Raw genomic sequence first — 25,709 nt, forward strand, 5'->3', positions numbered from 1 at the left:
TTGCCATAAGAGGGTAGCCGAGTTCCATGTTTCGTAGACGATAATTAGCTGGTAAACTTAACCTCCCTCTACTTTCTTGAATCCGTCTGGCGGTGCAGTCTGCGGACGGGAGCTGCAGCCAGAATACCCTCGGAGGGTGATTTCAGCACCGCGACTGGTGCGAACAAGCTCGCGGAGTGTTGACCGTTTGGACGAGTGTGAATGAAAGTGATGGCGAAAAAGCCCCCCCCCAAACTCACCACCACCTCTCTCTGTGGTAGGAAGATAAGGGTTGGGGGAGGTGTTGTGAGATGTTTTTTATCCTGGAGGGGGCTCCAGGGGGAAATCGACTGGCTTTCAATATTTTGCCCTGCAGGCATCCCACTGTTTCAGACCTCTGCGTTACTGCAGGCAATACTGGGTGGAATACGAGGCTATGCAGAGCACAGTCACACAACACATCAGACAGGCTCAAACACGCATAAGACACCAGTGATGATAATAATAATAATGAATAATAAACTTATAACCACAATTAAATTCGGGGAAACATGAAGCTGCAAACGGGAGGAAAGAAGTTCATTTTCAGTGTCTTCCTGTTATTTTCTAATTAATGATGTCATCAACTTTCTTCTTTCAGGAATGCTGTTAACGGAAACAAGAAGCTGATCGCCATCTATGACACCAGGTATGAACTATCACAGCACGCGCATTCCTCATCCAGGCTCCTCCACTGGGTCTTGTGCAAGCGCGTCCGCGTGTGCAGGCGGTCCTAATTAGCCTGTTCACGAATTTTTGACCCCGACTCTCTAAATAATTTATGGTGCAGTCCACACATTTTAAATCAGACACAAAAGGGCCATCAACAGATAACAGGCCAATAAATCAACAGCTTCGATTAATGGTTTGATAAATGCTGCCTGTCCCCACTCCATATTGTTCAGGTCCCGCCATTTTTACAGGAAACCCAAGGGAAGGATGAAGATGGTGTGGGGTGCACTGTAAAAAATGAGAATTTTAATAAGAGAGTTTGGCTTAGTGCTTTGTAATGTGGGTGTTTTTGAGAGTGGGAGAAGGGGTGGGGCAACGGCTTAATTAGTGTTCTAAAAATCAAGTCCACTGATTACTGAGGTAATCGAGGAAGTGAAGATAAGTAATCAGTGGAAACAAGCTTAACTAAACAACATGTGTATTTTTACTTCAGTTCAATGTCTTTCAAATAGCCCAAATCACAACAAAAGTCACCTCAGTGTCCTTTATATTGTAAAGTAAAGACCCTATGTAATAGAGAGAAACCCCGACAAACCCCTCTTTGAGCAAGCACTTGGGGACAGTGAGAAGAAAAACTCCTTTCTAACAGGAAGAAACCTGTTAAAAAGGCAGATCCATTTAAAGTAGGCACAGCCATGACAAAATGGAATCCCCACATTCTGTAGCAGAATCAACCATAATTTTTTTTTATCATTACTCAATGACTCTGAGTAAGTGCGACTGCCATATGGTTACAAGTCAGCCACTTTATTTATTGCTGAATGCATACATTAACATGTAAACATAAAGTTGAATTATAACTTGCTCAACTGCCCCCCTGGCCCCCAGTTTTCAAGCAACTTGATGTTTATTTGTTAAATTTAAAAAAATATATATCTTTACCGTCCTCAAAAAACAAACAAACAAAAATACAAACAAAAAAAGAAACCGCAAATGCGCCCCTGCTGATAAATTCTAGGGCCAAAAATAGACACAAGGTTTATTAGCAGAAATAAGTGGACTTTAACAAAAGTCTGGTTTAAAACGATTCCCTAAAAAAGAAAAGAAAAAGAGTTTAACAGCTCACCAAATATATAAGATGAAAAGCTTGAATTTGCAGATTCTACCTCAGCATTTTTTTTTTACAGTGTTTTAAGTGTTGGGGCTTCGCTTCTAATTTGAACAAGCCGAGTGCCTTCACCACCAGCGCCGCCACCAGCAGCAGCAGCAGCATCGCCCCCCTGTATGTTCTCTCCTCATCAATATGCGCTTCAGCTCCTGAATGTAAGAGCCACTCGCACAGTCAGAGACGGCAAAAAGGAAAGCGGAGCCAATATTTATGACAGGGAGGCGATGTCAGCCCATATTTCACATCTGACTCCATCCACAGCGAGCTGCTGACTTTTCCGCGGCTCAGTCTACTTTCTTGCTTTTTTGGGGGGGGCAATCGATGGATTTACTCTGGATTTGAAGAGTGTCCGTCTCGGCTGTTGATTGCAGGGGGGTGAGCTCTCTGCTGTTGCTGCCTTCGTGCTTTACAATTACAAAAAGGAAAAGGGGGGATGTTTGCTTTGCACAAGCTTCGTCAATTTCGCGTCTTGTCCGCACTGGTTATCGGTTCGATTGTGTGTTGCGCAAAAAGGTCAGTGATCTTCTCATTATTTTCTTCTTCTTTCTTTTCTGAGAAGCCAAGGTTATTGCCTGGGCTGATTGATGCGGGAGTCAAGGTGATGTTTTCTTTTCTTTGCTTCTGCTGTCATTTCAGCGTCAATGAACCGGGCAACATGTCTTTTGTGAAGGAGACGGTGGATAAACTACTTAAAGGATACGACATCCGACTGAGGCCGGACTTTGGAGGTATGCTCCGCATTTATCCCCCAGCTTTATTTTTGGCGCCATTTACAGTGTTGTGGTCAGACGTAGAGGTGGAGGTCTGTAATCATGACATAATTACTCTGTTCTAGGGCCCCCTGTCGCTGTTGGCATGAGCATAGACGTGGCCAGCATAGACATGGTGTCAGAAGTCAACATGGTGAGTGGAGTCGCACTTCATGAACCCTTAATCCACAGCAGTCCTGCCTCTGCCTCAGTGCGAGGGGCATATACAGAAGGGGGTCATGGGGTGGTACCTGTACCCCCCAAATGTTCCTGCCTCCCAACAAAGCTGCTGAGCGAGAGTACTGCTGTGTTGCATGTAATATAGTGCATTTTACCAAGTACTTTACTGTAAAACTTAACAGTTTTAATGTACTTTAAGTATTTCTCTTATGCTGCTTTGTTGTCCACTATATTTTGGATTCAAATATTGTACCTTTTACTCTATAGTATTTATTTCAATGCTTTTGTTAAAACAAAAAAAACAACAAAAAAACCCAACCGTGTACTTTTTCTATGTATTTTTTCTGAATTTAGGGTGTGATTTTCAATGCATGTTTTTGCTTCTTGGTTCATATGGTAGAACAATGCAGTAACAACTGATCGTTTTAACAGACAGACAAACCAAATTATACCACAAGTACTTCTTGTAAGAAGTATACAACGTGTTTGCACTTTTGTCTAAAATACCTTAACAGTAAATAAAGAATTGCATTGTAAGTTTGGGGAACCTGCATCATAAGACAGGCTGCACTATGTACTAAGTGTAACCCATAAATCTAAGAGCTTAAAAACTTATTTCACCATTCAGTATTTTATACACTCTATATAATGGCACAGGACTGCACATGATCATTTTGATCAAATATCCTTAGTTCCTGTAGCCCCCCCCCTTCAAGTCCATTATGCGATGGTCAGATGGATGGGTTGGATTTCCTGTAAGCACTAAAACAGCTTTATCTCACACACTGCCAGCACCCCACATACACAGAAGCCTGGGTGTGAAAAAAGAAAACCCTCCAACATAATACAGCTTCCTGCTCCTGTTTCCAACAATCCTCATCCTCAGACACTGACTCACTTAGAGGATGGATTAAAGCAGCAGCCATGAGTTTCCAGTCAATAGTCCAGATACTGTACAATCCAGGCACGGTAAAGGAAATACATTTTTCCATTGAAGCCCTCTTTTATCTGCAAAAAGAAACCCTTTCTCATTGTGCTTGTTAACCACAGAAGCCACAGTTAGCAGTGTCCTCCCATGAGGGCCCCTCTGAGCAGACAGCTATCACGAAACTCTGATTGGATTTGCTAATTCATGGGCTGATGCCATTTTTTTTGACACGTGCACATGCCGGGAAGTCACTTCAGGCTATTGTATCTTAAAATATCAGCCAACGCTGACCCAAATTGTACTGCAAAATGAGTGGCACCGTGTCACCCGGCTGCCGGCGACAGATTTTAAGGACTCCGGCATCGAACTGAATGGCGGACATTGTGTTTCCAGACCAACACCTCTCCTCAGCTGCATTTCACAGCCCACCGCATGTGCAGGTGCAACCATTAGGATCTTTATTAGAGCTGATGGCTCCTGAGCCCATGTGCTTTCTTTCTTTATAACAACACAGACAAGTGCAGCAGTCAGAGTCAGGTCAGGCAGGGACTGCTGTACATGTACAGCATCAACACAGATGTCATAATGACATAATGGTGATCTTGATTGAGTCTACTGAGAAGGACAAGAAAGTGTTTCATTTCACTGTATAGTATTAGAAAACTGTCACTATTTATCTGGAGAGAGGAGGGTGTATAAGTGTGAGCGGGTACTGATCAATACCAGTGACTCAGTGATTACTTTGACAATTGACTTTTCTGCCACTAGACTGAGGCAAGAAAAGTGGTGTTTCTTTCCAGATGTTGCAAGAATCTCACAGATGAACTATTTCTGCTAGAAGCTATGTACAACAAATACATCATAGGATTATGGATTATGTTTAATTTTTGCTTGAGTTTATGCAACAAGAGGTAATTTCTCTTTTTTTGTTAAATGTCTGAGAGTACAAATCTCTTTGAGTAAAGCTAACTAAGCTATTTGTAATAACACGGTCAAACAAAAGAGGCTTAAGCAGAAATACTATTAAATGTTCATTGCATCAGCTGAAAATTATAAAATAATGTTCTTAAAACAGTCTATATTATTCAGAAGTGTGAATGCTCGAATAATTTTGTTCTGTTGTTGCATCTTGAAGATCTTCCATATTCATATGACTCATAGCCAACTTCTACCAGCATTATTTGTCCAGGTTGGAAAATGATGTGTCTGGATGCAAATAACCTTCTAGCTTGTTGTCTGCTTAACGTGACTGAAAGGAAGTGCTGTTGGTGTTTGAATAAGGTTTTTTCTGAGTTATTGATCCCAGAAGTTCAAATACAACAATTCGTCTTCCAGTTAACCCCTGAAAGCAAAGTAAAATACATCACATTTTAGTTACCTTGGGAGTCAGATGTTGGAACAAGGGAGCAACTCCAGGGTTAATGTGTTCCGATAGGAAAGTCGGAAAAGTGTGTGTTTGGGTTTTTATATATTTTGAAAAATATCCTAGTCCAGCAAACATTGCAGTATTGGATAAGCATCAGCTGATGGTTTTTTCTTGACATCTAGTCAGTTCGAAGTATATCTTCAACGAGACCTAGAAGTCCGTCTTGAGAACATTTGTGTTCAAGATTTATTTTATATCTTTTTATTAATTAGAATAAAAAATAAACGAAATGTAAACAATTTCTCAATAGACAAAACAGGATGAAAAAAACATTCTAACTTGAGATTAACTCAAACCCTGCGACCTTTTGCTTCTAAATCCTGTGCTTATCCTACTGAGTTAATTCACAAAACTGTAAATAGCTTCATTGTATTAATTTGCTTATTTTTTAAAACAGTCTCCAGTAACACTAATTTGTTCATAATCATGTACCGGCAATATTAGTTGTCACCGTGTCAAAAAAAGCAGAACAAAGATAATTTCATTTAATTCATTCTTTGAAATAATCTGAGTTGTATTATTTGCTTCTTAAGAGACGGTCTGACTTCTAGTCTAGTGACATTGCCAGCACATGTCAGTTTCGACCAGGCAGATGACTTTTGGGCTTCAACCATATTTACCAGGAAGGTCACTACTCCATGTCCTTGGGAATAATTCTGGAGATGTTTTATTCTCATTGAGTGGTTGTTGCCAATATAGCCATTCTGAAATGGGGTTTGGGTTTGTGACAAGTTGTTTCTAGGGTTTGTAAAAGACTTCAAATGGAACTCAGATGGTCATAGTGGAGCGTCCAACTCTTAGAGGCCATCAAGGTTCAACTCATTGAGTTCTGTGTGTGTAAAGTTTGAAGGCAGAGACTTTCAGAGTAGAGCAGATGGTGGATGAATGCATGGAGGCCAAAGCTGACACAATGACATCAAGATAGGAGGGAAACAGTGCAATACAGTATCATTTCATATTGCATCAACTCAACTTAAAAGAAAGAATATTTTTCTGGTTGTGTCATTTTTTGATATGCAAGGTCACGAACTTGCATTAATGAAGAAGAAACTCACAGAAGAACAAGAAACAGGGGATAATGGCAAACAGCAGGAAAAAGCCAATCAGGGAGCTAATTAATTGAACTGACATGTTAAAAGTGCATAATAATGAAATGCCCACATACTGACACCCGATAATTCCCGATTTTTCTTCTTCAGTTACACAGATTGCAGATGATTGTCTTGAGCTATATATGCTTTGTATAAGCAATAGAACATCACTGTTGTTGTAAAAGTATCATACTGTGATTCCCATCCCTGTATATAACTGCTGCATTTGGCAGATGCTACTAAGATCCACAGGTTCTATTCCAGTTCACTGGTAGTGGAAAAAAGTCAGCACAAGAGGAACTACGCCCTGTAGTAATGGAGCACTTAAGAGATTTTCAAACAGAGAGGAAGAGAAGGTGGACTAGTAATCACAGCCTGGTGTAGTGAAGCCAGTCTTCTTCTGTGTTATTTATAACTTAGCTGGAATTCTGCTTTGTCAGCTTACACAGTTTAGTGTCACCAGAATCTCTTCGCACATTAATTGTAGCCTTTCGTCTACCTTACTACGGCTAGAGAGGGACATGGCATGTGTTTAAACAAAGTATTACTAAGTAGTAGGTACAGTGTGCTTGATGCTTCAGTGACAAAGGCTGGTCTGTTGGGCTGGCTCTCTCATCTCATTATTTCAAAATATCTGCATAAGATCATCAAACCACACACACCCCAAAATATCAAAAGCTAGCAATGAACTGTACATCGAGTGCATGCATGAAGTATTTTGTTTTCACTGAGAGTATTATATAGCACTTTTCTAATCTAACAGTGCACTCAAAGTGCTTTTCAATAGCACCATTTCTACTATACAGTGTATCAGCTGCTATAGGTGTTAACAAGGGAGAATGACTCTTCTGGTACTGATACTTTACAAGGTCATAAAAAAAACAATAAAAAAACCAAAACAAAAAACCAAAGCAATAATTGCTTGTTTACTGACTGAGTGTGGTCATGCAGAATATGGACTTATTGTGACTATATGCCTACTATGCAATCTTAATATTGATGAATATGTGCACCTTCATATTCAGTTTTTATGTATTTAAGTAGGCCATGACCTGGAGATGCTACAAATACATTAAACTTACTTCTAAATTTTCACATGATACGACCACTCCCACTGAATATTTTATAATACCACCACCTTTCTCTTTCACCTTTTCTAATCTCATGTTTACTCTGAGTACGTTTGAAATTACTTACTTTTAATTACTTGCTTAATCCAGTCCTGACTTTTTAAACCCTGACTAGCTGCTCTCACGACAGGGGCACCGTTTAATCTCAATGAGGAACTCTTAATAAACAGGGTTAGGGGATAGGGCTAGAACAATTAAAAAATAACAGATTAACCAATACATATTATAAAATAACTAGGGTTATAAAAGTTGCAAACCTAGTTTTCACTATTAGGTTTTAACTGAGACCATGAAATTGTACCAATCGTAACTACTTGCTATGATAGCTTACACAAAAATATAAAATATACAAAAAGGCTATTCTCTAAAACCCCAAATTAAAAAAAAACAGTGATGCAAAAGACTTGGATTAGTTGGGAGACAGCAGTTTAAAAATCAGGAATCATGCACAGACATAATGTGCAAAAAACCACCCTAAAATCTATCAAATTTGTTCCTACACATGTGAAAACATTTTGGTCTTGTCATTGATTTTCACAATAAAATGACAGACATCTACACTGTGTGACTGCTGATGTTTCCTTGTTTTTGTCTTATGATTTTTTTTGTAACATTAAGACTAATATCTGTGTTTGCTAAATTATGACTATGAAACAAATGTTGTTATTTATGTACAAAACAGCTAGTAAACGAAAGCTGCATTTAAGTTGGGAGGAAATTGACTTTATGAACCTGTATTTAGATGTAAGATTAGCTAGAATTACAAAAAAAAAGCTTTTTTTTTGTAGACTGTTGTACAGTACAACGCAAACACACGACAAGTGCCTAAGGTTTGGAGAGATTGAGAGTAAGGCTGTTTTTGCAGCTTGAAGCTTTATTACCCATCACCAAATGCCTTTTTGCTGGAGGTTTCTTCCTGTTAAAAGGGAGTTCTTCTTCACTACTGCCTCCAAGTGTTTGCGCAGGGATTTTTGCTAATGTGATTGATGGGTTATTCTCTCCATTATTGTGGGATCTTTACCTTACAATAAGAAACACATTGAGATGATTGTTGTTGTGAATTGAGGGAAACATGAGTGTCTGTAACACGCTGTGCGAAATCCAGTATTTTTCAAGGTATTTCATTATGCAGAAGGATCTTTACCGTACAATATACAGCACTCTTAAAATGTGCACTCATATGATTAGGATGAAATTGTTGCTGTTTCTTATCATCTGTGATTTGGTGTCGAATAATTAAGTCTGTGTTTTTTAATAGAACTGTAAGAGTATTCTAAAAATAGTAAAAATTCACCTTTTGATGATAATGGCTGTTATAAAATTTTACCCTGAAGAGTGACTTCTTACCTTTAGTTTCTGAGGAATGCTGTCATGCAGGGGTACAAGGTGAAAAAGCTAAAAGCTTTCCTTCTTAACAGTTTAGTTGCTAACATTAGCTCGCTAACCTAGCAAACTATTCTCCACAGAGCAGAGGAAGAGTAGCTGAACAGCCAGGGAGTCAGACAGCTGAGATCATACTTAAACTGATAATTAATTTGCTCCATGTCTCATTGCCACCCATTCCCAAGGGACCGTGCATCTGCGCTCGTTAAATGGGCTGTTTGTGGCTGTTAGCCAGTGTTGAAGCCAAAACATTACTGGTGGAGCTGTTTATTACTTTCAGCGTTTGACATTTGGTGAATGATATTCATCCAATGCGGGGACCGTCTGTGGTTTTAGCACAGGGACGCGTGCTCTGCAGGGAAATAGATAATGAGCGCTTTTGTCCAGGCCATTGATCAACACTAAACAGCACAGCCCAGATAAATGTTGCTGTCTGTGTTGTGTGGAACAAAAAGACAATTTTCTATCCTGCATTCATTTCAATAACAATTCCCCTTCACCAGCCCACTGGAACAGCCCCGCAGGCATAATTGGGAAAATTTGTCTTAAAAGTTGAGGGTTTATTGAGACAAGCACTCCTTGCTACGCTGAAATGAGTCTTGGATCCTTCTCAGCTTGTTCTACAAGGAGCACAGATTTGAACATATTCCTGCCAGATTTCAGGCTTGTGACGTTCTTTCTCAAGTAAACACAAAAACAGACTGTTGTACAGTACAACGCAAACACACGACAAGTGCCTAAGGTTTGGAGAGATTGAGAGTAAAGCTGTTTTTGCAGCTTGAGTGCAGGTCAAAAATCCAAATAGAGATCCAAAATTTTCGCACTGTTATAGAAAACTAGGACAACCTAAAGCATCTAAAGGTCCCCGCTCAGAAAAGGGTGAAGTTTAGGCCAAAGGTCAAAAAGCAATAGTGGCAGAGAGATCAGGTGAAAAAGGGTTCAGGTCAGTCATGGAAGGTACAAGTTATAGTTTGAGGTGAAGGAGATGTCAAACGGTGTGAGCTAACAGAAAACTGGCATCAATGTTACAGGGTGACGGATGTGCAAATCTGGTTCAAAGAGAAGACTAATTGATCTTGTAACGGACTGGAAACTGACACATAGGCTACGTTCAAACTGCAGGCGAAAGTGCATCAAATCCGACTGTTTTGACCCTATGCGACCCATATCCGATCATGGTATGACAGTGTGAACAGCAGAAATCCAATATTTTCAAATCCGATCTGGGTCACTTTCGTATGTGGTACTGAATCCGATACATATCTGATGTTTTAGAAAGCGACTGCTGTGTGAACGGTCATGTCGCATTAAATCTGTCTTTTACGTCACTGACACAAGACAGACGCCAATTATCAGCGCCGGAGAAGACATCGTGAACGCTTCCTGGCCATCCAGTGAAACTGTTTGGAAGACAACGTTGGAGAAACGTGAACATTTTATTTGTACTGTATAATCTGCAGATTCTGACAGAAATCTGCAACTATCCTTTGAAGCACCGCTCCTCTCCTAAACAGCAATAAGGATAATTATTAGGCCATATGTAAATAACAAAATAACTTAAAGCAAAATTGGGAAACGTAAAGTCCGAAGTCTTTATATTAAGGGCCATCAGTCAAACAATATTGTTTGCTCTGGGTCTAAACAGAGCGCGTTGTGTGTGACGTCTTCTTTTGCGCACGCGGGCCGCTTTGAGGGTTCACACTAGAGCGCGTTTGCTGTAACATTTTATTTGTAGTGTGAACAAGCAGACAAAAAAATTGGAATTGAGCATTAAGACTTGCAGTGTGAACGTAGCGATAGACATCTTGAGATAATCGGACTCATTAATGTTATTCAACTATTTAGTTTGGGGAAATAATTTCAGCACTGTGAAAAAATACTTGGGAATTCACAACATTTCAATGAGTATCATTATTTTTTTTAACTTAATGGAATTAAGTAGGGAAAAAATATGCATATTAGATACTGGCAATTGCATAATTTTCTCCTACATTTAAATCTGGATTCTTTGACATTGTTGGTTATACTTAGTTTCAAAGTAGAATAATAGGGACAGTCCACAAATTACTTGTAGTTTAGAAATTGGAAATTGTGACTTTAAAAAAAACAACAACTACCTAGCAAACATTGTTGAACCCTTTCCTGGGTTGAACAATGGATGATTGCAGTTGACATGTTTCCATGTAGATTAGAGGTCGGGTCAAACCATCTTTCAGAACATGAGGAATACAGATCTGATTATTGCAAAGAAGGACTTAATTTAATTTGACTTAATTTTGACAAAACCCTTTTTTAAGAAACCTCTACATTTAAATGCAATTTTAGTCTTGCATGGTGAACTTAATGCATTGGACTCTCACAGTTAACCCTCCCTGTCCATGATGTCAGCATCCAAGTCAGTTTAGTAAGTGATGAATTTTAAAGCATGAGATTGCGTATTGCGGAAGTCTATTTCTTCTCCTTCTATCGGGGAATTTTTAAAAAATATGTTTGCTTTGTTTTATTCATGAACATAATCTTTTGCTTTCTAGAAAGTCTAAGACTTTGACGTTGAAGATGTACCTCAAACTGATGTCATAGAAACTAACTTTACTGAACTTTAACTTTATACTGAATTTGAAACTATTTTTCTACAATGACTATAAGTCAAGAAAAGACCACCAGTCTACAGATATTCGACATCGCAATGTTGAATGATGGGGTATTGTGTGTGGAATTTTGGAGTGAAAAACGAATTTAATCAATTTTGGAAAAAGGCTGTAACGTGACAGCATGTGGAACAAGTGAATTCTCTGAGTTCTTTCTGTTTCTGATTTCTAAATTTAATATTTTAAACTTGGAAAGCTTGCTTCTCTAACTTCTAATAATGGTGAAGCCATTTCATTCAAAGGATAATGCTTAAGATTTGACCCCCACAATCCAGGTAATGTACACAATCCTTTAGTCGTTTTGGTTCGCTTTGAGTTCACTTGGATTTTTCGCTGTGTTAAAACAAACATGGGCAAAAGCTACAAGTTTACAAAGTCATCAACTGATTCGGACCAGAGTAAACGAACTATAGGTGTGAAAAATGCTCTTAATAATGCTGGACACTTGGAAAGTGAACCTGCTGTTTGTTGTTTGTAGTTTGCTGTTTACCTCAGTGATTCACCTGGCTCCTATGCATATCGCAACACTGGTTCTATTTGATGTGGGGTGGGTTTTATATTTCATCAGCCTCTGCCAGAGTCCAAGATGGTCTGTGCAGGGCTTTTAGCCTTGGGAATCTTACTGGACACAGCACACGGGCAATCAGCGCATCAGGAGATCTGAGAAATAAAAGCAAGAGGAGAGCTGGAAGAGCTAAAGATTTATTGAGTGGCTGAGGGAAAGAGGAGAGCGGAGAAAGCAAAAGATCAAAGACGTGCGGAAAGCGGGGAGAGGAGGGCGTAGCTGTGGGAAATACCCCGCAAACTTGTGAGGCAGGAAATGTGAATATGGCATCTGGTTGGACCAGAAATCCACCTGGTGGGGCAGGTTGATTCTACCAGTAGCTGCCACTCAGTCGGCGCGAGCTGCTGCACTAGCAGATGCTGCAGAGTCTGAGAAAGGCGCACTAATTACCTCTGAGGTTTGTTTGCGGTGTGCCGAGGGCCTTCGGCTGATGAGAAAGGCATACTAGGACAAGATCAGAGCAAGGCAAAACAGATTATGTGTGTGCCAAGGCAGAGGAAACTAGTTGTACACTTAAGAAGGACTTACTTGAAAATGTGTCATTTATTTGGTTTGCTGTCACAGAGAGAGGACTTTTTACTTTTCAGATATACGCAGGACTGTCAGATTAATGTGAGGTTTGGAGGTTGAAATATAACGTAAACACTGTTATTAAGAAAGTTTATTTGCCAAATAAGAGTGCCATGTGTGGGAGTGTTTTTCATTTCCACGACCTTCTCTTGCAACAGTGGACCAACAGGCGCAAATCTCTGTTGCAGTAAGAGCTATCAAGGTCTTTATATCCAAACCCATTACGTGTACCTTATGAAAGTCATCACAGGAAATTAAATTACAGCTCAATGAAGGTGCAGGTCCCTGCACGCACAAATGGTCAGAGTCTGCACTGTGAATGTAGTTTCAGTAACAGGCTGAACAACCTAGTCATCCGTACACCCACGCTTGCGTGTGGGTGTCGAAAAGTAGAAAAAAACCCTGTCATTATGGAGAGGTGAAAAGATCTCCAGCTCCATTGCTGTTTCTCCAAATGTTCCTGCTGCCTGCTCGGTTTGTTTTTTTCATTTTTTTTTTTTAAACAGCAACAGCAACACAACGAGCCTTTTTGATTTGTTTGCCTTGACAAGTGCCTTCACATTTCACAGGTTTCTCTGGTTGTCAATTGTGGAGTTCCTGTTTGCTTAACATTAATTAAGTCACACAAACGGTCTAAGGTCTAATTGTTGTGCCAAGCACATCTGTCTTATTGCATAAAATACATCTTGGAGTCAGATGTTGCCAATGCATTAACTATGTCATCCTCATTATCTTATGTAGGTCTAGCTATGCAGCAACAGCGTATCTTTTCTCTGTGCTTCGAGTGTGGCTTAATATACCCCCATGTCTTTTATCCGGCATCCGGCTTCCTGCCTGATGAAATGTAATTGGCCTCGGGAGAGAGCGCACTGTAGGATGAAGTGATGATCACTAAGATTTAGAATAAGCAGAGCGGGCATTTCCTGGTCTTATGTGTGATTTCAGGGGTGGCTGTCCCTTCCGGAGAACATTGAGACTTGCATACACCTTTAAGACAGACACTTCAATGCACGGGCTTGGGGAATTCAAATCTGACAGGCGCCAGCTTCATTTCCTTTCTCTTTGCCAGTCAACCAGACATTATGTTGTAGCAAATGAGAAAGGGCAGGTAAACTATAAGCTGGATTTATGATGTTGATTATTGCAAAGGTCATCAGTCAAAAGCCTAAGTATGGTCACTGTAATTGACATAGCAAAGGCTATATAAGATTTAAAGCAGGCAGGATAGAGTTTTTGCTGATATCACTACACTTTGTTTTTTATTGAATTAAAAACTACAAACCAGACTGATGAAAAGTCACACTTGTCTTAAGCTCTGTTAGTCAAAACAATATATTCAACAGCATCATTTAATGTTAAGACCTTTATAGCCTATAAAGGTTCCTGCCCTCAGTCTAGCTCCAGTAAAACCCAGCATACCTTGCTTTCATCCAAAGAAATTAAAAGCCTCTGCTAACTCGCCTCTAGTAACAGTGGCAGTTGTGTTGATGATTAAGTTGTGAAAATATCTCTGAGCTGCTGTCTGGCAGCTACATGATTTGGCTAGCTGTCAGTGCCTCATGCTAATGCTAAACTTTTAATAGAAGACAAGCAGATAGCAAGAAGCAAGTATTTCATTTTCATTTCAGAGTCTTATTAATTCACTTGATTGAAAATGGACTATCAACCTCCACTCACTTGCCACTAGTAATGGTTGGCTGAGCAGATCAGTTGTTTGCCAGTAGCACGGTTTGGCTTACTATCTGAGCCCAATGCTATTGTAAACTGCTATTTTCATTAGTTATCACAGGAGATGATAGAATAGAGAGCTGCTGCATTGCATCAATGTATTTTCACTTAAACAAGCAGCTTTTTTAAGTGCATTAAAGTTATATAAAAAATTAACAGTGCAAATGCAAATTCCTTGCTGACAGTTTAACCAAAGGGCATTTCCAGTGGAAATTGGCAGACATATCCTCAGCATAACCATGTATAATATCCACAAAACTTAAAAAGAGGTTATACACACACAATACGGTAATATTATGTTGAAGCACAGCACGTATCACTCCGCGAGGCTCCTGCCTAGGATAGCCGTAATGCTCCAATAATCCATCAAGCGGTGCGGCTTCGTAGCTTAGCAAAGTCGTACTGAAACATTTGACAAATTTTCGATTGCCATGTACCACATAAAATCATTTCGAGGTCAGTAAACACAAGCTGACTTCATACATAAGGCACACGGGATCATAAGGGGCACTGTCGATTTTCAGAAAAATCAAAGGATTGATTTTAAGTGTGCCGTATTTTCCAAAAAACACGGTAATAACGACAGCCTGTTAGCATGCTCTACCAAAAATATCTGACGGTTGTGTATCTGACGGATGAAAGCCAAACCAATTCCACACCACTGAAGTTGCAGCATTTTTACAAACCAATTCTGGTTCATCCGTTTCATTCAATGACCCGCTTTCGCTCTTCTCATTCTGCGTCGCCGCCATGTGCGTATGAAAACAAAGGCACTGCGCTTGCGCGTTTTACCCATATTCTATCGCGATATTTCATTTTCTTATCGTTGCCCAACATTACACCGGTATTACCGTGAACGGTACGATATAGCCCAGCCCTACTCATGCTAATGCTGTCTGAGCTCATCCAGTTATCAGTTGTCTACTTTGTTTTTTATTAGCTCACTATTGATTAACACAGTTTGCTATTTGTTAGCCAGAATTATTTACAATTTTATCTCTTTAGTTTTGTATGATTCGATTACATGACTTGGAAAGTTGTGTTTTTAATAGCTCGTTTTTTTTCCAGCTTGTTAATGAAGGCATGAATAAAGCCTAATTTCTAAAATGCCATTCTAAAGGGTGGAAGTCCATTGTGGGACTCAGTGAAGGGGATGTGACAGTCAATCAGAAGCTTTATGGATAAATATAGTATGTGCGGGAGGTCAGTGAAGAAGAAGGTGTTCCCTTTGACTGGAGCCTAATGATTTATGGTTGGGCTGATCAATATAGTGGTCGGAAAATACTAGACTTTAACGGATACATGAGTGCTAGCATAATTGTCTTCCAATTAATGTTTTTAATAAAATAAAGTGTTACAAAAATAAAGAATAAAGTTTTATTTAATTCTTGGTTTTGATATATTAAAAATAATGCCAGTCCTGGTTGTGGTGCATGTAGCATTTTATTATTTAGAGATCTGCTGGTGCTCTAATTTTGAAAGTTCAGATACTGCCAGATGGGTAGCCTTGGCCCTGTCGTGTGTTGTGTCTCCCCTTCTAGTCATTGACGGCCCTCTGTGGTGTCCATCAATGATCTACTAGCTAATTTTTCAGAATCTTGTGGTTGGACAGTCCAAGTGCAAAATCGTGGACTGCAGCTTGCTGGATGTGCTCTGGAGATCGTCTGCGAGCTGATATCTGGTGGAAAACAGGTTCAGGTCCTACTACATATAGCCCAGGTGACTACACACACAGACAAAATGCAAAATACAAGAAAATGTAAAAGTTTGCACATTTGCAGCACTGTGACGCTTCTTAAGCTACAAAAAGAAGAAAGTTTCTTAATCATTCCTTCATGTGTCCTTTTTTCTTTCTTTTTATGCATAGATTATTTAGACTGAACCAGGAGATAACAAGCTAATGTTTATATCCTGTCTATTCAGGCCTAACATGTAATGCCTAATCTCTGGCAGATAATAACTGGTTTTGCCCTTGAGTGCTGCCTTCTTTAACCACATCTGTTATTTAAGCATACAGCAAACTTGTAGGACCCTGTTTAGTAAAACAAAAGGAAAAAGCTAAATTACGATGCTGGGAAGGGCAGAAATGGATCAAATAGTGTCTAAAGTAACAGATTCCATTGAATTGTTCATCAATTTAAGAGAAACAATTTGCTAGACCAATCTGTACGCAGGTACATTATGTGGCGCAGAGTCATAATGGCTGTTCATAAGGGAGAAAAATGTTTGTACATTATTTGTTCTCCGTCGTTCTTCCCTTTGTCCTTCCCCTCTTTTTTTGTTATGAGGCAATGCATCATATGATATTAGACAGTGAGGAAATTATCCTATAAATTGCAGGGCAAAATTGTCATTTAGAGGATAAAGTCCAATTCAGTCACCTCCCTGTGTTTGAGCTAGAGACAGCGCTATTTTTACCATTCTATGGCAGTTGAAGGAGGAGGGGGACAGGAACTCGCTGAGGGATTCCCCCGCACTGCAGTGGTACGGTGCCTCAGGGCCGTCCCCCAGGGGAGCTCGAAAAAAATACATCAAATGGACTCAAATTGCTTTACCATACGGGGGTTCATATGGAGTACACAGTGATTACATATCATGCCAACGTTTTTCCTCTCGTGCACCAAAATGGGAAGTTAAGTCAGGGGGAAAACTTGAGTAATTTATTTTTCAATGGGGAAGTCTGACACTTTCGATAAGTGTCAGATGGAACAATGATCCGTCTTCTCTTTTTCAGTTTATTAGCATGTTTGTTTTTTCCTTTTGTTCTATTGTGGTGCACTCTGTGATGTGCTAATTGGAGCATATGCAAGTGACTGTAAGTGACATGTGACAAACAGCATATTTCCTAGATGCTATAAAAGTTCAGATGCTAGTGCTGTAGAGAGAGAGAGAGAGAGCAAGAAAGACAGATTACGCTGAATCTGGGTCATTTCACAGCCAAAATGTTGCTTATCTGAATTCTCACACAGCCTGAATTGGGAGTGATTATCCAGTCGAGCTAATTGAATAATTGAGGCTCGCTGGAAATCATTTCCACTGGTCACTGTCATTATCTCTGTGGAAAACATGCGCGAATAATCAAACAACAGTGGTAAAGCACGGCATTGTGGGAATTGAAGTGTCGTGAGACATGCCAATAATTCATAATCTGTAGTCCCAGTACAAAATAAAAAAAAATCACATTTAAAAAAAAACAGAAAATATTGTTCCAGAGCAGGTAACGCAAAGCTGTAGTCATCCTCATATGATATTCATTTTGATTGTCTCCATGCAAGATTGATGAGGATCCCTTGGCCGCGTGTTTGCACAGGCTACACGATGGATGTGAATCATTCATGTCTTACGAGGTGCTCACTGGGCTGCCCACCTGCTGACACTCCGCCAGGAGATAGAAACCTCATGCATGATACTACTCCCAGGGAGGCGGGGAGGAGATAGGGCGTCATTTACTGGGAGTGATGGAGGCTAAAGTTACGGCGGTAATGGAGCAGACGGAGGGGGACCGTCTATGGTACTGATTCATACAGCAAATTTAATTTCCACCACCTGCTGGGATCAGGCTGTGTAGACTACTTTAATGGGACTTTGACTGATAACACTTATTGCCCTCTATGTCACAAGTTCCTAAAAAATGACAGGAATTTATTTTCCTGTCATTTAAAGAACTGAAAAAGGATTAAATGCAAATATAGCAGCATAGCACTGACAGCATATTTAACTGCCAGTGCTGTGTGCGTCTCTGGAATAAGAGAAAGTAGTCACAGATACCGACATCATATTTCTGAGACCCTGTTGTCACCTCCTCCTCGTGCCACCATCAGTTCCGAGAACAAAGGAGGAGCATTTTAGTGGTAGATCATCTAAATGGCTGTAACGGCATCAAATGGCAACTTCTGGAGGCCAAAGAAATCAAGCTAAAGTGAAAGTGTTTAAAACTGGAGAAAAATGCAGTTTTAGCTTCTATGTATAGTTCGCTCTTTTGTAACAACTGGACCACTGGTGATTTGTTTTATATGATGTATTTGGGGACTGGTAAGGCTTAAAATTAGAGGCTTGGCTGCTTTGAAATGTCTCCTGGTATTCAGTGTAAAATGGCACAGCCCAGATTATACAGAGTATTTACTATAGTTTTTTTAAGGTTCTGTTCTTTAGTGTGTTCGATTTAACTGAGAAAAATACTACTAACCACTTATAGGCAGGGTCGTGGCTTTGTTCCAGTTTACAGACCTGCTATAATTTCAGGTATAATTTCAGAAATTATAAGACTTTAGAGTTCAGTTCCATTATGTGTTAACAGGTGAAGACTTTGTCATGCTTTTGAAATCTACAAATCTAAATTGCTTAGTGAAAGATGCCTTTTACACAGTTGTTTAGCAGTTCCAAAATTAGGGAGCTGATTTAAAGCAACTTATTTTTGCAGTCATTGCTTTTATATGACTGTTGCTTGATCTTCAATCTGGAATACAGACTTCAAGCAAACATAAAATGTGCTGCATTTTAAAAAGGCGTTTTTGTTCTCCTTACTCCTATTACACTGGTGGGCGTTGATGTTAAACAAGGAACTTGGGCTTCAGACTTTTCTAGGCTTTCAGTTTGCACTGGTTTCTTCTGCTCATGGCTGATACCAGTGAGAGACACTATGGTCATTTCAGGCACACAGCTCTGGCTGTGAGCACAGGTGCCCCATGCACCCACTGTTCTTATGTTTGAACCAATCAGGAGAAAGCTAGCTTAATGGAGAGGAAGGGGAAATAAAACAGCTTGCTTCAGGCAGAGGATAAACTGAAGGGCTTCACCACAGATCAGTATGAGATCAACAAGGATTATTTTGAACTGTGAAACAGCAAAGCTACACTAGTATAGTCCAATGATACAAATGTGAAATTGTGAATGAGCATACCAGAGCTCCCTCACAGACGCTAGAAAGAATGTGGTGGTAAACATACACAAAGATTAATCCTTTTTTAACAATATTTCTGCATGATAAATAAGTAAAGCAATTCTCAGATCTGTTCCAACTTTTGATACAGTTATATTTTAAAGATATAACTACCATACTTTAAACAGAATCACCGAATCCTGTGCTTGGCAATGGCTTGTTTTTAAGATGGTAATACCGCAAAAAGTCATTGCTACCTGATTATGCCGCATAATTTGTAAAAACCATCATATGGCAATATTGAGAGGAGAGACTACCAAAGAGGCCTTGGTTCCACCACTATACATTTATGGCTCAGAGCCATGAGCTTTCCTTGTCATGCTGTGGGCCCAATCTGTATCCTGTGCTGACTAAGCCCTTCACTTTTACATCTCTGTGTTCTAACCAAACCTGGAAACCATATTTACTGACTGTGAAGAGCAAGTGAAAAGAAAGCAATTATTTAACACAAAGTCAGTCGCCTCAATTTGCATAAATGTATGATCCCCCCTCGTCATGAAAATGCAAAACCTCGAGCATTTTGTATGCATTAGTAACACAGTGTTTCAGGCGCTTGCAAAGAGACAAACAACTACTTGGGTTATGTAACAGTTCTGTCACACATGAACATTTTGGAAAGCTGTGCTCATCACACTGGACGGTTATAATCGTGTTTTGCTTTTTTTTTTTTTTTTTTTTTTTGGGGGGGGGGGGGGGGGGTTCTTGTTGTTGCCATTCGGTAAACCTGAAAACTGCAGCACCACACGGACATGTGTGCCTCTACCAGTGCCAGATTGGTGCTGGCTGGTTTCATTACAACGTCACAGCAGGTAAAGAGGGAAGATCATGGCATTGCCCCGAGAAAGAGAGAGTGAGAGAGACCGAGAGAAAGGGGGGAGAGGTGCAGAAACACAGAAATAGAGGAGAGGGACTGTTAGCTTGGTTAAGTGGATTATGTGATGTGGAGGGAGGGAGGGGCTCTGTCCTCTATCGTTGCTGCTGCTTCTGCACTGGTCAAATACGGCTCGAATCAAAGCAAAACAAAAGTATTTACTTACACAACAGTATTTAAATGTTGGATTTTCGCAGGGCTATGAGTGTACCCATGGCTGGGCTTTAAGTACTTCTTGCCAGTAATTGTTTGACTTGTGTGCCAGATGGTGAGCTTTATACAGAAAGACACAAGAACTACTATTACATAAACACTTCAGTATATGCAAATGCTGCAAAATGTAGTCACAGAGTGAGATTTCGTTTGAGTTTGTGGCTTTTTTTTTTTTTTCAGAGAACAGAGAACTGTTTTTCGTTTGTTTTTTTTTTAACATGATTGCTCATAAACTTGAGAAACAATGTGTATTTATTGAACATGCACTTAATGCTGATTTATATTATATGACATTTTCTTCTGATAATAATCATAGATTAATACTGACAGTGGTTAAAAAAATAATTTCCCAGTATTTATCCAGACAAAGACGTTTGTTATGTTAGCAACTTTTTTAAGGCTGTCCGTAGCTAGCCTACCTTGCACTTTAGGCTAATTAGCAAAAAACAGCAGCATGCTAGCACATTAATCTTGACAGTGCTATAAATGCTAATGCTGGATACTTGGTTCACCATATTGGTGTACTGGCATTAGAGCAGGGCGATTTGAACAAAAATATTTATCACGATATACATTTCAAAATTTGCAATAACGATAAAACTGACGATATAATTGACACTAGACAAAATACTTTACAACTCCACAACTTTATTAGTGCAAAAAAAACCAAAACCCATCAATGTATTTTCACTTAAACAAGCAGCTTTTTTAAGTGCATTAAAGTTATATAAAAAATTAACAGTGCAAATGCAAATTCCTTGCTGACAGTTTAACCAAAGGGCATTTCCAGTGGAAATTGGCAGACATATCCTCAGCATAACCATGTATAATATCCACAAAATTTAAGAGGTTATACACACACAATACGGTAATATTATGTTGAAGCACAGTACGTATCACTCCGCGAGGCTCCTGCCTACGATAGCCGTAATGCTCCAACAATCCATCAAGCGGTGCGGCTTCGTAGCTTAGCAAAGTCGTACTGAAACATTTGACAGATTTTCGAGCGCCGTGTACGACATAAAATCGTTTCGAGGTCAGTAAACACAAGCTGACTTCATACATAAGGCACACGGGATCATAAGGGGCACTGTCGATTTTCAGAAAAATCAAAGGATTGATTTTAAGTGTGCCGTATTTTCCAAAAAACACGGTAATAACAACGGCCCGTTAGCACTATTTTTGGTAGAGCATCCAAAAATAGTGTTTTGTTGTGTATCTGACGGATGAAAGCCAAACCAATTCCACACCACTGAAGTTGCAGCATTTTTACAAACCAATTATGGTTCTTCCGTTTCATTTAATGATCCGCTTTCGCTCTTCTCATTCTGCATCGCCGCCTTGTGATTATGTAAACAAAGGCACTGCGCATGCGCGTTTTAACCATATTCTATTGCGATATTTCATTTTCCTATCGTTGCCCAACATTATACCGGTATTACCGTGAACGGTATGATATAGCCCAGCCCTAACTGGCATACTGACATTTTCTACTTAGCTTAAACTAGAGCTTATTCCAGTTGTTAAAAACTAGCCTATAGTTATGAGTACAGTGTCTGATTTGGGCTAAACTCAAAATTGGACTAAAAGTAGATAAATCACAGAAAACAAAACTCAGAAAACAATAAGGGTTTACTAGTACTAATATAGGCCTAGCAAATGGACCTCCAGTTCAAATAAAATTAAGACTAAATTTACTCAACACCAATCATGCAGCAGGAAATGTTGACATACAGTGCACCTACAAAAGGAGGAGTAAAAGCTAGTGAAATATAATCACTGTACCACCAAAATCTAGTGATCATGCCAGACTGTGTATGCTGAAACAAACACAAACTTAGATTGTATTTGATTGAACAAGTATGCATTATAAATTCATCTTATTTGTAAGACAGAGTATGTGATATATTTTAACAGCAAACTTGATCTACTAATATAGTTAAAGAACTTCAAAAACTTTGCATACTGCAGTGCAATCCTAGAGATAAAGTTCTTTTTGATTGCATTTGGGTAATTGCAAAATGCCTGTTAGACTAACAAATAAGCACTGACCTTAGAGGATAGAACAATAAAGTGTTACTTAAAGCATGTGTTTCCATTTCCTTCGCCTATGGAGGATAACAGAAGAGCTGCATTCAACTACAGCACGTTGAGAGAAAACAGCCACTGGAACAGAGCTGACATTAATTCACTGTGTTTTAACAGCCTAAGTGTCACCCCATTGGAATTTAATGAAAAGGAACGTATGTTTAAAAAGCTTCTGGGCTGTTGTTATAGGTCAACTTGGAGGTTTTGTGAATCACTGTGCCTATATGAGGAATGCTCAACCACGGGAGAAAAATTAGTTGAAGATCAGGTGAAATTTTCTTAGATTTTTTTTCAATAAAGCTGCAGCTACATGAGTCAGCCTTCCCACACACTGTTGTACAATGGCACATTACTGTGTTGGTTACTGTACTGCAAAAGACAGGGCAAAGGCACTTGAGAGAATTTGGCTAGAGTGTGTGTGTGAACCAGTTGGCCCACACTCCTTCAAAAGCTGTTCATGTTGCTTTTTAATGTCTGCTGTTTCCTGTGAAAGAAAACCTGAAGTGATTGCCTGTATAACATGTAACAATAAGCTGTACCCACCTTTTATTGTGTTTTTTCTCTTTCTATCCGCAGGACTACACATTGACTATGTATTTCCAGCAGTATTGGAGGGACAAGCGCCTGGCCTATGTGGGAATCCCTCTCAACCTGACACTTGACAACAGGGTTGCTGACCAGCTCTGGGTCCCCGACACCTACTTTCTCAATGACAAGAAGTCTTTCGTCCATGGAGTCACAGTCAAAAACCGCATGATCCGCCTGCATCCAGATGGGACTGTCCTCTATGGACTCAGGTGTGTTCTGCTTGTCAGGTCTTCTTCTTAATGAGACAGTGGGACTTTTGACTGGGCTACATGTTAGCATTCTCAGGATTCCATGTTGTACATTATCTTATGACTCAGTCACACTAGAGTAAAAGTAGGACGCCAACCTCCTTGCAACTACAAAAAGAAATGGTGGTTCATTTTGCCAAAATTTCCTTGTTGCAACTCAAAAAGGTTCTCAGTAGTTTGTATGGACCCACATGCTTGTATGCATACCAGACAATGTTGGGCATGTTTCTAATAAGATGATGGATGATGTTCTGGGAGATCTCCAACCAGATCTGGACCAGGGCTCACTGAGTTCCTGGACAATCTGAGGTGCATTTTAGCAGTGTTGGATGGACTGAAACACAATGTCACAGAGTTGTTCCATTGAATTTAGGTTGTATGAACATGAGAGTCAGTGGTAATCTTGAGTCCCTGCCTACTCTCACCATTGTTGTGCACCTGGAGTAACCCAGGACCCACTGCACAGGCACATGGTCTAACAGTCAGTCCAAGGGTTTCATCCTGATACCTAATTGCAGTCAGGGTGTTGTAACATCAGCCTGGTGTTCAGGTTGAAACTGCTCTCATTGGTGACAATTGGCCAGAATCTGCCAATTATACTATTCTATGGCAAATGCCAATCTGGCACCACAGTGCTGGGCAGTGAGAATAAGGCCCACTAAAGGACGTTGGTCCCTCGGGCCACCTTCATGAAGTCTGTTTCTGATTGCTTAGTCAGCGATATTAACACCAGTGGCCTGCTGAAGGTCATTTTGTAGGGTTCTAGAACTGCTCATCCTGTCCATCTTTGCACAAAGAAGAAGATACCAGTCCGGGTGATGGGTTAAGGACCTTCTACAGCCATTATGAAATCTCCAGTCTCCTCCTGAGACTGTGCTTTGAGACATAGTAAGTCTTCTGAAAACGACAAGTAATGATGTGCCATCCTCCAGGAGTTGGACTACCTGTGCAAACTCTGTAGGGTCCAGGTATCATGCTACCAGCAGAGAGACTGACCCTAGCTAAATGCAAAACTAATGAAAAAACAGTCAGAAAAGATGAGGAGCGGAAAAATGTCAGTGGCTGTAAAACCATTCCGGTGTTCAGGGTTGTGTCATTGTTGCCCCTTTGGTGCACCTGTTGTTAATTTAATCAACGGCAGTACAGTTGTAACTAATTAACAACCCCCTCTGCTTCTTAACTGACCAGATCGATATTCCAGAAGTTTAACTGAGTTGATGTTATGAATAAAAAAGGGCTCCCTCTAGTTTTGTTAGCAGTGGATATTCCCCTTATGCACCCGCCTCAGTTTCTTGCTCTAACAACAATGTCATTTTCCTGTTGTTATCAAATCCACAGCTTATGCAAACTTGATCCCACTTGACTTGCTATATAGCTAAAGTTTCATATAGCTTAATCTTTGGTGCCATTAAGTGTCATTGAGACCCCAAACAATTAAAAACATATCAGAGAACCACGGTGTTGCACTGCATGACACCTGCCTTGATTACCATAGATGTGCACTGCAGTTTATTTTGAATCCCACATACATCATTATGCTGCAGTAAACACTCAGAAGAACACCAAGTGTGTATTAATCCTCCACTTAAAAATAGTCCCTTGCAAATACTACTATTTTAGAGTTTAAGGAGATTATTGAGGTTTTTGTATATATAATTTAAAAATTCTACTAATTTTTTGTGACACATACTTTCATCAAAAGTAGAGCTTAGAGTTTCAAAGACAAAGTTAAGCAGTCTAAAAGTAATACAATACACTCGAAAGCATTGTTGATTTTGGTCATTTTATTTCATAGAGGAAAATACAGAGTGACAGCAACCTCATCCTTCAAAATATTTTTTCTTAAAATGAGCCTCTATATTTAGATAAATGAAATGATGAAAAGTTCCTATGATTATATATAGTCAGAAAAATAATAACAAAAGAACTGCATAAGGCAGGTTTATTAAAAATCCCAAATCCAAAAATAGAGAAGACCTGAAAACAAGACTGAGAAGAGAGCACAACCTGACAAGCGGAGAAAAGGGTAATAAGGAACAGGTGAACGTAATCAGACCCTACCAAGGGAAAGAACAAATGATAGTGCAATCACAGAAAATCACATGGGTTCTAACCTTCAAAATAAAACAGGAAATAAACTGAGTCAAAATCAAACTCACAAAGTCAACAGTAACCATGAAAGCTGTTCTGGACAATTCTGGGCCCTGCAAATAAGCAACACTTATCACGCAAAAAGCAACAAAAGGATGATCAGGGTCAAGAATATTCCCTAATGTTTTTCAGAGCCAAGTTAATTCTTTGTGTTCAAAGCCTTGTTTTGGCACAGTCCTGCAGCAGCTGAGAGGGTTTTGTGTCATGCTGAAGGGCATGTCAGTGTTAGCATTTTTATTATTTTATTTTTAAAGAGGGCTGCCGTTAGAGTTCATCTACGGCAAAAAGTGCAGACAGGTTAGACATGATCCACAATGCAAAGTTCAGCCTTCAGCTATTGTTTGATGTTTGTTTC

The 25,709-nt window shown here is 39.7% G+C and overlaps 1 protein-coding gene across 4 annotated transcripts in view; it reads left to right on the top strand.

The window, feature by feature from the left end:
- Window positions 1-25,709, top strand: part of LOC101487468 (gamma-aminobutyric acid receptor subunit beta-3) — a 94,981-nt gene that overhangs the window by 39,023 nt on the left and 30,249 nt on the right. For 3 of the 4 annotated variants that reach the window (XM_076880770.1, XM_004552592.3, XM_004552593.3), the window contains 4 exons: window positions 620-667; window positions 2,495-2,586; window positions 2,694-2,761; window positions 22,944-23,164. In XM_076880770.1, coding sequence (XP_076736885.1) covers window positions 2,514-2,586; window positions 2,694-2,761; window positions 22,944-23,164 — 362 coding nt within the window. In that variant the 5' untranslated portion in view covers window positions 620-667; window positions 2,495-2,513. Of the gene's footprint in view, window positions 1-619; window positions 668-1,940; window positions 2,372-2,494; window positions 2,587-2,693; window positions 2,762-22,943; window positions 23,165-25,709 lie in introns of those variants that run through there. The other variant, XM_004552594.3, reaches the window with a different exon arrangement.

This window comes from Maylandia zebra, linkage group LG23 (genome assembly GCF_041146795.1).
Source record: "Maylandia zebra isolate NMK-2024a linkage group LG23, Mzebra_GT3a, whole genome shotgun sequence".
NCBI lineage: Eukaryota > Metazoa > Chordata > Actinopteri > Cichliformes > Cichlidae > Maylandia > Maylandia zebra.